General features: G+C 35.1%; 1 protein-coding gene across 3 annotated transcripts in view; it reads right to left on the bottom strand.

The window, feature by feature from the left end:
* The window catches only part of ATM (ATM serine/threonine kinase), a 135,494-nt gene that overhangs the window by 27,703 nt on the left and 94,661 nt on the right, over positions 1-13,130 (bottom strand). For all 3 annotated transcript variants that reach the window (XM_033206747.1, XM_033206748.1, XM_033206749.1), the window contains 10 exons: positions 12,542-12,661; positions 9,265-9,499; positions 8,585-8,752; positions 7,059-7,172; positions 5,597-5,814; positions 4,419-4,626; positions 3,290-3,403; positions 2,817-2,975; positions 1,955-2,093; positions 894-976 (listed from right to left, as the gene is read on the bottom strand). In XM_033206747.1, coding sequence (XP_033062638.1) covers positions 894-976; positions 1,955-2,093; positions 2,817-2,975; positions 3,290-3,403; positions 4,419-4,626; positions 5,597-5,814; positions 7,059-7,172; positions 8,585-8,752; positions 9,265-9,499; positions 12,542-12,661 — 1,558 coding nt within the window. The remainder of the gene's footprint in view (positions 1-893; positions 977-1,954; positions 2,094-2,816; positions 2,976-3,289; positions 3,404-4,418; positions 4,627-5,596; positions 5,815-7,058; positions 7,173-8,584; positions 8,753-9,264; positions 9,500-12,541; positions 12,662-13,130) is intronic.

Below are 13,130 nucleotides of genomic sequence, written 5' to 3'. Positions count from 1 at the left end.
AATGTGATACTGGTTAAGAACTGCAACTACAGGATGGGTGTGGTGGCTCTTGCCTGTAACTTTAACTACTGTTTAATTAAAGATTCACTAATATACGTAAAGTCATCTGAGAAATAACTCCTCACAAAAACATAAAGTAAATTTTGGAAAAGAGTAGGAGTTTTCTGGGTTGTAACTGCTAAATCTGGCATTTTAAGGAAATATTCAGCTAAATCACTTGGCTGATATAGCTAGAAAAATAGCAGTCAATCCAAATGATACAGCTACATTTCAAATCAAGTATCTAGATACTAAGCACTAAACTGCAAAATGAAAAGAAAGACAATGTATTTAAGATGATCATTTTCTAAACTTATAACACTTATTATTACATATATCCCTGCCCACATGAAATTACTTCCATTATTTCTTGCAATGAAAGAACATTAGAACAGAGCTAAGTGCATTATGCATATGAAGTCAACTTAATATTATAATAATAGGTACTATATTACTTAATACTGTGATATATCACAGCCAATACATTTTATTGCACATAGAATTTTTAAAAACAATATATGACAATTGGAACCTTCCTTGCCAAGTCAAAAATTAATCTTGGCATAAGCACATAGAAACTCTCCTTCTGGCCAATGAAAGTAACAGTCTACAGACCTTCATAAGAAAGATGGGAGGTGTAGAACTGAAGGGAATGGAAAAGAAAGCAAGAGAAGCTTTTGAGTATTTTAGGGCTTGGGCAAAGGAAATATAATACTGAGAAATTATAGGTTGAAACACATGAAATTTGCCAATATTTAACCAATTCTGACTTACATAAAAATACTATTTCAAATGGTTCAATCTAATAAAAAAATTTAGTTTAAAAAAAAAATCAAGAGTTAATTGTAAATTACCTTAATTTCCATAGTAGGGACAACAACATCTTCTAAATTCTTAAGTTGAGTAATTGGCTGGTCTGCTGGAATATTTATGCCTTCTGTATTGAAAAATGAAGAGATTTTAGTGACAAACTGAGGAAGAACATTGAAGGTCAAGCAGGAATAGTCAGCAGATACCACTGGCCCCAACTTGTTGCTAATCTGTGGTTCAGGCTGTGATTGAGAAATGAAGACTCTAGGCTTTGGCCACTATGCAGCTCAGGGTCAAAGCTCAACAGTGGCTAATGTAGCTTTAAGTAAATTTGCAGGTTACCTGACAGGGGTAACTAGACCAGATTCCACCTGAGGAACCAGACTAAGCATCTTAAAATACTTATGTAATAGTTTGCATAATACATAGATAACATACTCCTGTCACATTACTATTAAATGCAACTAAAGACATGTCAATACTCTTTGTTTGCTTAGAGAAACAATATGTGAAGCCTCATACATGTTTTAAAGTAATAAGAATTTAAAACTTGAAGATATGATTCTGAATAGAAAAAAAAATGCAATTATTAAAGTATGGGGAGATACTTAGAAGCATACTTAGAGACTAGTCACAAAACCAAAGATTATAGCAGCTTATAATTATCTGAACCGACACAGTAAGAATAATAATTAAATAATGGCATTTTAGCACCTATGGAAGAAATAGTAAAGGGTTTTTGTTTTTAAGTCCCAGGGCACAGTTTTAGTAACCACATCATTTAAAAAAACTTTTGACTCTAGAAATGTTCAGTTATTCAATTATTTGAATAGACTTGCCTCTATGCAATTCTCCATAATAAGTATGCCAGAAGATTATCAGAAGAAATCAAATAATTAATTTAGTGTAGTCACCTATTATCAGTTCTACCAACAGATATTAAGTGAAAAAGCAACCAGGGAATGTTGAAGCTATCAGATATAAATTAAGCTTTTGGATTATGTTTGTGATTTTAAACTGATTTACATATTAGGCTCTATAATTAATATATCTCTACAGAGAGTAACATAGCAAGAAAGTAATATTCCTTCTTTGAAACACATACTTCTCTGAGTCTTCCACTGAGTGGCATCTAAGTTTGCTAATATAATATAAGCATCACAAAGTGCCTCAACACTTCTGACCATCTGAGGTCTCCTACTTCTGATAGTACATATTATTCTGTTTGCAGCCTCTGTTCGATCCTATTAATAAAAAACAAATAAAAAACATTACATAAGGAACTACCCAACATTTAAACTTCTCAGAGTTAGAAAAACAAAGAGAAAACCAGAATTTATGCACAAATCTAGACAATGGAATGATTATAATTCCTCAGATACAAACAAAACAGTCATAAATGAAATACATAAAAAATACATACTCTCATCAATGACTTAGGTGCCTTTCAAAAATCTATTGTTTCCCTTTGCCAGCTGCTGTGAGGAAAAAAGTAAAATACTACTGGTATCTCCTATGCTTTGACAAACATTAAGGAATTTTGAACCAATTTTAATTAATTAATTAATTAATTAGAGACAGAGTTTCACTCTTGTTGCCCAGGCTGGAGTGCAATGGTGCAATCTTGGCTCACCGCAACCTCTGCCTCCCGAGTTCAAGCTATTCTCCTGTCTCAGCCTCCCGAGTAGCTGGGATTACAGGTGCCCACCATCATGCCTAGCTAATTTTTGTATTTTTAGTAGACAGGGTTTCGCCGTATCTGTCAGCCAGGATGGTCTCGAACTCCTGACCTCAAGTGATCGACCCGCCTCAGTCTCCCAAAGTGCTGGGATTACAGGTGTGAGCCACCGTGCCAGCCTTGAACCAATTTTAGATGGCATCATAATAATACAATATTTTAAAAATAAATATTCTAGGAAAAACTGAATATCACACTTCTAAAAGGTATATATGTTTAATCCAAATACCTCATCAAGCTGAGAGCTTTGTTTAGGCGCATTTTTAGTTATTCTACTTCTTCTTGCTACCTCTGGTTTAGTCAGAAATTCATCTCTGTTTGCATTTGCTAAGGCCAGTATAATAAATAAAGTATGATGGGGGTGATCCATTGAAATTCTAGAGATTAGCTGTAAGAAAATTAAGAACTATTAGATTTATGCAAATAGACAAAAAAAAATCCGTATTTTTCATTTTGGTTAACATTAAAATGTGTATTACTGTCTAGATACTGCAGTGGGTAGAGCATGTATGTCTGCATGTGTGAGAAAGAGGCAGAGGCCTATGAGGAATTAGAGAAAATGAGTAATTTATGTGATGTCAGAAGAGACAAAATATAACATTTTGTATTTCCATTTCTTAGAGGGAATGGTATACATACTTTATATAATATATAGTAATAACAGAAAATAATTATTGTGGTTTGATTTTCAGGTTTACTTACATTATTGAGGACTTCATGAAATCCTAGGCCTCCCATCATCTTGGTCCCCATTCTAGCAGCCAGTTGGTACATAAGAGGCAAAAATTTATATGATGGAATCTTCATTCCATCTCTCTACCATTAAAAAAAAAGACACAAAATTAATAAACAAGGTATTTCAAATATTCTCACATCTAAGCAAATAAATTATTTTAAGACAGTGCTCCTCTATTAGCACAAGCAAGTGGTTAACAAAACTTCATTAACTATATTTTTTTCCTTCATTTCTTATGTTATCTGAAGGTCTTTCTAATGGGTACTCTAGATTAATGCATTGGTAAATCAAAATATTTGGTCCTAAATTAAACTGGTTTCGGAACTGGAATACTTGGTACTGCTTATATTCCAAAAAATCTTAAGGAAGACAAATGTGATCTTGATTCCTGAGAAGTCAGTGTACAATAAAATGAAGTAATTGCTTTTCCCCATAGGCCAAAAGTAATATTTAGTGTATACTACAGCAGAGATGGATTGTATCTATTATGAGTCTTATTCTTTTACTGCAGGAGAAACATTTTATCTCTAACCTTCAAATTGACTAACTATATATCTTGTCAACATAAATTTAATATTAAGTGTCATCACTATAACATTTCCAAAGAAAAACTTACACAATACTGCTGTCTTGACATTTTCTTAAAAATGTATTTTCTCTACTTACAAAAGTAATTTATTGTAAAAATCCCAGATTTTTGCAGCAGGGGGAAAACCCACCTGTGATCACATCATCTTTAATTGCTTTCTAAATCCTCCAATCTAATTCCCCATTCTAGACACTCTCCTATGGTAACTGCAAAGACATAGGACCAAGCTAAATTCTCTCACCTCCACACAAACTTGCATCATTTAGAGCTCGTCAGCTTATATAATATTATAATAATACAAAGGAACTTTTGTAGAAACAAGACTAGAACTTGTAAATAATTCTAAATACAGATCAAAGTTTAGAAAACTACAAAATGCTACTCATGTATAGAGCACTGGATGAAGTGCTAGGAATACAAAGAGGTATACAAAATCCCTGCTATCAAGGGGCTTACGTCTAAGTTTTTCAAGCACAGGGTAGAATATTGGGCTGAATAACACTTGCCTTCATCATGCCATTGACTTCAGAAACTCCAGAATTTTCAAGCCAGAGGGAACAAAGTCGGAATACCCACATATCATGTTCTTCTCCACTTAATAAGCAGTTGATGTAATTTTCAACTGCTTTACATAAGAAGCGTTTACGATCCTCTTTCAGTGCACGCAGGGCAAGTTCATCCAACTCCAGCTCTCGCTGAACCTTTACTGTGTATCTTGCATAGAATAATTAAGGTAAAACACAAAAGCCATAAACTTTAACAGAACTACAAAATCACACACATGATATACAACATAAATGAAAAAATTTGGGTTTTTATCCCAGGGAAAAAAGCAAACTTCTAAGGATTATAAAGGAAATAAACTTACTTTTGTCTTAACTGTGCAATTCACACACCTAGGCATCGAAGGACAAAGGGGACTCTCCCCAAGCTATTTAGCTAACTTAAACCTCTACTTACACTAAAATATACAGATTCAAGACAGGCTTAAATAAAGGGATTTAATTACATCAAAATTGGTAACTTTTGTAATTAATTTCAATATCTATCTCCTTTTCCACTACAATACCAACAAACCAAAAAAGCAAAACAGAAAGCTAATATCTATATTCTCCACAATGAACTTAGAAGTAGAGCATGAATTATTTACGAAATAACACATGTCAATGTCTTACATACTAATTTGTGATTAACTACAGTAGGACCAAGGCAGACAGGGCACAATGCCTCACACCGATAATCCCAGCACTTTGGGAGGCCAAGGTGGGCAGATCATTTGAGCCCAGGAGTTTGAGACCAGCCGGGGCAACATGGCAAAACCCCATCTCTGCAAAAAATACAAAAATTAGCCAGGTATGGCGTGCACCTGTAGCCCCAGCTACTTGTGGGGCTGATGGGAAGAATCATTTGAGCCCAGAAGGTCGAAGCTGCAGTGAGCTGGAGGACAGTGATCACACCACTGTACTCCAGCCTGGGTGACAGAGTGAGACCTTGTCTCAAAAAAAACCCCAAAAACCAAAAAACGAAAAGAACCCAGAAGACCAAGATAATCTATATATAGTTAAGCCAACCTTTAGTGCTCACAACTATATCACATAAAAAGACCAAGTCACTCTTTCTGTGCAAAAACATTCACTCAGTTAACTGGTGAACATAAAATTGTCACTTGTAGAAACCTAGTTACCTGTTTGTCTGAATTTTATGTTCCCTAAGGAGACCTACTTCCTCTTTGGCTCTTTTCAGGAGAGCTTGCTTGTTTTCAAATTCTGATGATTTCATGTAGTTTTCAATTCTTTGGTATTGCGTATCTGAAAACCGGGCTAATGACAGAAATGCCTTCATTTTTCCATTTCTTAGCTCATCATTACTTTCTCCATCATAATTTCCAGCAACTTCTACTGCCTTCAAGAAAACACAACCAATTTAAATTATATTTACAAATACTAAATACATCTAAAGAATCACTCGTATTAAGGTAATACACTAAAGTTTAACTTATATACATGTAAAAGCTAGCTAAATTATATGAACTATTGCAAGCTTCTCCAAGCCGTGGCCCATGGGCCGCATGTGGCCTAACACAAATTCGTACATTTTCTTAAAACATTATGAGATTTCTTTTGTGATTTTTTTTAAAGCTCATTAGCTATCATTAACATTAGCGTATTTTATGTGTGGCCTAAGGCAATTCTTTTTGCAATGTGGCCCAGGGAAGCCAAAAGATTGGACAGCCCTGAACTGTAGTATTTTCTTGACTTTTCAAAACAACTTTGACAGTGTAGAAATAACCCAAACAGCTAATACTCGTAAAGAACTCTGCAAAAACAAATAACTTTATAAAATTTAAAGACAATCAGGCTGGGTGTGGTGGCTCACACCTGTAATGCCAGCACTTTGGGAGGCCAAGGAGGGTGGATCACTTGAGGTCAGGAGTTCGAGACCAGCCTGGCCAACATGGAGAAACTCCGTCTCTACTAAAAATACAAAAAATTAGCCGGGTGTGGTGGCACACTCCTATAGTCCCAGCTACTTGGGAAGCTGAGGCAGGAGAATCACTTGAACCTGGGAGGTGGAGGATGCAGTGAGTCAAGATTGCGCCACTGTACTCCAGCAGGGCGACAGAGCAAGACTTCATCTCAAAAAAAATAAAAAGTAAAAAATAAATAAAGACAATCACATCATGTGTTTCATGTTACACTTATTTAGTGAGGTAACTATTTCCAAAATTAGTGAAGCTAAAGGAATGAGGGAGAAACAGGAAAGTCAAAGGGGGCTAGTGTACGGAAGCCTTTACTTGTGGGTGGCTGGGCTAATGAAGAGCAAAGGCTGACTTGCCTACTCCTGAATCAGTTATTTTTGTATATGAATAAATGAAGAAATTATCAGAAACAACCTGCTGAAAGGATAGCTGGTAGTGAAGGCAGTAAGGAGGAAGAAGAGATACTATACTTGGGCCTACTTTCCAAATCAGCTGCTTCATTTCTGTTTCACTCCACTCTAGAGACTATACAGAGCTACAACAGTAATAATATATAGAAAAATAAAACCATACTTTTATTTGCTTTTGAAATATATTGATCTTGATGAAAAGATGAAGCATATTCATGCTAAGTAACTTATCTTAAAGGTTGCTCCAAAAATCTTACCTTTTCTAGATAGGTCTGCATGATGACCGCAGGATTTTCTAAGCAAGTTTCTGCTAACCAGTTGCCACAAACCCTTAGACATTCTGTGTATATAAGTTTTAGGCTGGGATTGTTCTGTACAAGAAAGGCAAAATCTTAAAATACATTACCATGACTGTACCCAACTGTCCTTCATGTAAGGGGAAAAAAGCAGGTTAAAAATGTTTTTCCTCGGTAGGTGGGAGAAAAAAAAGTTTTTCCTCATCTGCTTTTGCCATACAACTACTTTAATAATCCCATGTAGGAAACGATCATCCTCTCTTTATTATTATTATTGCCATTATTGGAGCAAGTCACATTTATTGAGTACTTACATATGCCCAACACTTTGTAAAGGCTTTATATATATTAACTCATTTAATTCTCACAAGAATCCTATTAAATAAGTACTGTTATTACCCCCAATTTGCGGATTAGAAAACTGAGGTACGAGGAAGTTGGGTAACTCCAGACAGCACATACTTCAGGGCAAATACTATTAAGCAATATTTACACATATCATATTGGCATTCAGTGCTTTGGTATAATGATTTCTCTAATAACAGAAGATGCTATACAATGAGTGCCCAACATCAAAGAGTACAGTAAAGGCCAGGTGTGGTGGCTCATGTCTGTAATCCCAGCACTCTGGGAGGCCAAGGCGGGTAGACTGCCTGAGCTCAGGAGTTCAGACCAGTCTGGCCAACGTGGTGAAACCCCATCTCTACTAAAAATACGAAAAAATTAGCTGGGCATGGTGGCGTGTACCTGTAATCCCACTTACTCAGGAGGCTGAGGCAGGGGAATTACTTGAACCAGGGAGGTGGAAGTTGCAGTGAGCCGAGGTCATGCCACTGCATTCCAGCCTGGGTGACAGAGCAAGACTCCGTCTCAAATATAAATAAATAAATAAAAAATAAAGCACAGTAAGCTGATATTCACTAAGCAGGAACATGTCTGTGGGACACCACTGTAGACAAACGTTGGGGACACCAATGTCTCTAGTTTATCCAGTGTGTATGCTGGGTTTATAGCTGAAGTAGCAACATAAGTTTGCAAAAACTAACAGGTAATGTTAGGTAAAATATTAGATGTGATATTTTCAAAGCATTTGGATTGACAACCTAACTGTCCCAACTTGCTTTTATTTTCTAATTTAGTTCTCTCATTCATTTCCTCTTCCCTTTTTTCACTTGCCATTTCAAATTCAGAATAGCTATTTCATTCATTTCCCACATACCTTTCTTGAATTCTGTAGGAAGTTAAAGGCTTAATACTGGGATGCATTAAATGAATCTACCACATGACGAACTAATAGAATTGTTATATATAGGAAAACGTTTCTAAACTTCTTTTACAAATTAATTTTCAAGACTAGTTTTACAATATCTTGTTCATAAATTAGTAATTTCAAGGCTCTAATAAAATTGTTATTAAAACTATTTTAAAGCACATTTGTGTTTTTTAAATAAGAGTAAAACACTAATCCAGCCAATAAAAAAACAAACCGCTGCACAGCTGGCATCCAACTTCTTGATCATTTGCTTGAGAATACTCAGGGCAAGACTCTGCTCCTTTTTTGCCCAGAATACTTGTGCTTCTTCCAGCTGCCACTCAGAGACTCCACAGCTAACTGGATTATACTGTTTAATTTGAAATATTGCCCTTTCAGGGAGCTGAAATGAAAATGACATATGGGAATAAATACTTCTACTATTACTACTACCACCATCAATAATAATAATAATGAAAGCAGTAACTACCATTCATTGAGGACTTAACTACTTGTCAGGGGCTATCTTAAGTACCTCTCTGTCTGCATGATATTTCCCCAACCCCCCGTATGCCTATCTGTCCGTCTCTCTCTCTCTCTATATATATATGTATGTGTATCTGTGTGTCTATACACACAGTATATAAAATCACCAAATTGTTATCAATATAGTATGTTAGGTATCTTCTCATTTTATAACCAGGAAATTGAGGCTGAGAAAAGATTAAGTAACTTGCCCAAGGCGTAAAGTCAGATCTAATTCCAAAATGGGAACTCTTAAACAACTGTCTTTACTATATATTAATAGAGATCACTATCTCTTAATGACATTTCTTTTTCATTCAGGCTTTCTGTTTTTTAAATAATAAAAGGAAGGTCAAGAGGTAAGATGACATAGTTTTAAATTATATTTACCTGAGTGTTCTTGAACGTTCTGGACAGTATAGAGAGTTCTACAAGGTGTTTGGTGAGAATCTCCTTAATACATTCTCTTTGTGAGTTCTCTATTTCCTTTTCCATCAGGATCTCCAAAATGACTGTGCGTAGAGCCATGATAGGCTCCTGAAAACTAAAATCACTATCCTTGAGAAGCTGGGAGTGTTTCTGCCACTTAATATATACTTCAGAGAGTTGTCTATGTGTGACTGATCTGAATGCCACATCATAGAGTTCATGTAAGCAAGATAAATGAAAAAAAAAAAAAAAAAACTATGTAAGTTCTGAAACTTAAGACAGAATATAATAAAGGAACTTTTGTAGTGACAACACTAGAACTTGTAAATAATCCTAAATATGGATCAAAATTTAGAAAACTACAAAATGCTATGTGGTCAGAGCTCATAAGAGGTTATTAGCAGAGAGGCCACAGATAAGAAACATTAAAAAAAATTTTTTTAATACTCTGACATTACAAAAAGCAGCCCTTCTAAATACTCTTCTGAAACAAGAATATATTCATCAGACCTATCATAAAGAATGCCTACATCTTTAGTCCTGCTTCAATACTGCTTGTAGTAATGAGGACATGTCCGCAAGGAAATGAGGGATCCCCTACTGGGGACAACTTGATGCATAATTATAGATGTCAAAAAAAATCACAATCCAGTGAAGGAAAAGATGGCATCTGGCAAAGGTTTCATTTACCAACATTATTAAAGGAACAGAAAAGGCATATTGTACAATTAGTTTATATGAATAGTATGCTTCCCAAGTAACTGAACTATGAAATACTACCCAATCCTTCAGGGACATTTATTGAAAGAAATAAGAAAGGAAGCAGGGAGAGTAAGATGACAAAGTGATGACTAAGAAATGAAAGCTCTTTTAAGTTGCTTGATAGAGAAGGAACAGTAAGAAAAATGCTAGGAACCAAAACTTCAATTCCTCTCTAAATGACCCTACCACAGCAGGTCTCAAGCTTTTTGAGGAACTCCTTTACAATCAAACAGATTATCGAAGACCCCAAAGAACTTTCAATTGTTGGACCATATCTACTGATATTAGATATGATATCACATTAGAAAGACTGAGAAAAATCTAAAATGTATTAATTTATTCAAAAATAATAAATCTATATATCATAAATAACAATTTTTAGGAAAAATAACTGCAGTGGTTTCTCTGTATGTGCAGAAAATTGGCTCCAAGACACCTTGATAATGCTGATGTTCAAAGCCCCTTACTTAAAACGGCAGGGTATTTTCCTATTACACATAACCTCTAGATTATATGTAATAGGAGAATGTGCATAGGTTATACACAAATCTCTAATTACATATAATACTACTATAATGTAAATACTATGTAAATAAGTGTTATATCCTATTCTTTAACATTTTTTTCAAATATTTTTTATCACATTTGGTTGAATCTATACATCGAAACCTATAAAGAATTTCAACTGTATACTTCCCAAAACAAAACAAAACAAAACTTAGTGAGAATGGCACTGTTTTGCATTTTTGCAAATCTCTTTAATGTCCCGATTAACAGAATGAGATGAATTCTCATCTCTGCTTCTGCATTCAGTTTGTTATGATTTGATGTTTTGGTTGAAGTACACGAATGAAATCTAATCTGAGAGCATAAGCATTTGTTCACCAGTTCATCCAACTTTCCCTCTGCTTCTCTTCTTCCTAGTTCTCTACCAAAGAAAGAGCCAGATTATTCTTTAGGCATTTCTTCTTTTTAAAATTTATTTTTAATTTTTATGGATATATAATAGTTGTATATATGTATTAGGTACGTGTAATACTTTGATACAAGCATACAATGTGTAATGATCAAATTTGGGTAATTGGGATGTCCATGATCTCAAACATTTATCATTTCTTTATGTTGGAAACATTCCAAACCTTCTTTTGTAGCTATTTAAAAATATACAGTAAATTACTGTTAACTACAGTTGCCCTATTGTGCTATCAAACACTAGATCTTATTCCTTCTATTTACCTGTATTTTTTTACCCATTAACCAGCCACTCTTCATCCTCTCCCTCCACAACACCCTTCCCTGCCTCTGGTTACTATCATTCTATTCACTGTTTCTTAAAGAATTCTATACTCTTTTTAGCAGGAGAAATCTTTCATTCAGAGGAAAAATTTCTTGATTTCTGGCAGTAAGAACTGCCAAGGTACTTACTAATGAAAGCAGAAAAGAGTTTTGTTCCTTTATTTTCTTCCTAAGAAAAGCCACATTAATATGTATGTCTTCTGCTATGTCATTTTGAAAAGGCTATTATTCTTTTCTTCTGACTCTTAAAATTTCCTTCTGTTTTCTACTTCCAAAACATATTCCAAATTTTATTTTTGCATAAAGGTAGGGTGACCTTAGTCATTTATATCCTCTTTCTTTCCTCTTATAATAATAATAGTGACTCAAAATAGCACGGCTAAAAGGGGCTTTAGAGACCATCAAATATAAATCCCTGACTTTAGAAATGAGGAAACTGAGGACACAAAACACTTTACTTTGTCATCCTGACAGACTCAAGGCTGCCCTTACATAACTCTTCCACTTCTTTTACTCTAGCAGCAAGGCAGACATAAAATAACAGTAATGCAATGTAGTGCTAAAACTGAATGGAGTGTAACATGCTGTGCAAAAACATGAGGAAACAATTTTATCTGGGCAGGCCAGGGAAAAAGTTATAAAAGAAAAGCATATTCAAGCTGAATTTTTAAAACATTAATTTTTACAATGACTATTTTGGAAAATGTTTAACAAAAGCACAATTCACTGGGGCTAATCAACTTATATCTTGATAAAAGGAAAGAAACACACACATCTGGTCTCTACATAGTTTTCTGTTTGTTTGTTTGTTTTTTGAGACAGAGTCTCGCTCTGTTGCCCAGGCTGGAATCCATAGCACAATCTCGGCTCACCGCAACCTCTGCCTGCTGTGCTGGGTTCAAGCAATTCTCCTGCTTCAGTCTCCTGAATAGCTGAGATTGATTACAGGTGCCTACCACCATACTCGGCTAATTTTTGTATTTTTAGTAGAGATAGGGTTTCACCATGTTGACCAGGCTGGTCTTGAACTCCTGACTTCAAGTGATCCACCCACCTCAGCCTCCTCAAGTGCTAGGATTACAGGCATGAGCCACTGCGCCCAGCTTATAGTTTTTTTAAAGTCACTACTGGTAACAGAAAAGCTGCACTTTAGGATAACAAAGTCATATGAATTACATACTTTGAGAAAAGCTCCCCAATGCTTTCCAGCTCTCCAATGGCCTGCAACCTGCTGAGTGTGGGGTAGAGCGAATACACAGACTCAAGGCTGCGCTTACACAACTCTTCCACTTCTTTTACTCTAGTAGCAAAAAAGAAAAGACACTCTGAAAACAAAGAAAAGGTTTTCAGGGAAATGAAAGTTCAAATTTGTTGTTAAAGAGTTCTCATCATAGGCTTTGCTACTGATCTAGTAATACTAACAAGCAACAGTGAATACGAAATAGCAGCGGAAACAAAATACAACTGATCCTTGAACAACACAAATTTAAATGTGTGGTCCACTTATACTCAGAGTTTCTTCCATCTTTGCCACCCCTGAGATAGCAAGACCAACCCTTCCTCCTTATCCTACTTAACATGAAGGTGGCAAGGATGAAGACCTTTGATAACCCACTTCCACTTAATTAATAGTAAATATATGTTCTCTTCTTTATAATTTTCAATAACATTTTCTTTTCTCTAGCTTACTTTATTATAAGAATATGGTATTATAATACTTATACAAACTATGTGTTAATCTATTGCTTAAGTTATTGGTAAGGCTTCTG

Source organism: Trachypithecus francoisi, unplaced genomic scaffold (assembly GCF_009764315.1).
Source record: "Trachypithecus francoisi isolate TF-2019V2 unplaced genomic scaffold, Tfra_2.0 Lachesis_group8, whole genome shotgun sequence".
NCBI classification, from domain to species: Eukaryota; Metazoa; Chordata; class Mammalia; order Primates; family Cercopithecidae; genus Trachypithecus; species Trachypithecus francoisi.
Note: the sequence above shows the minus strand (reverse complement) of the source record. Positions and strands in the feature narration are given on the sequence as shown.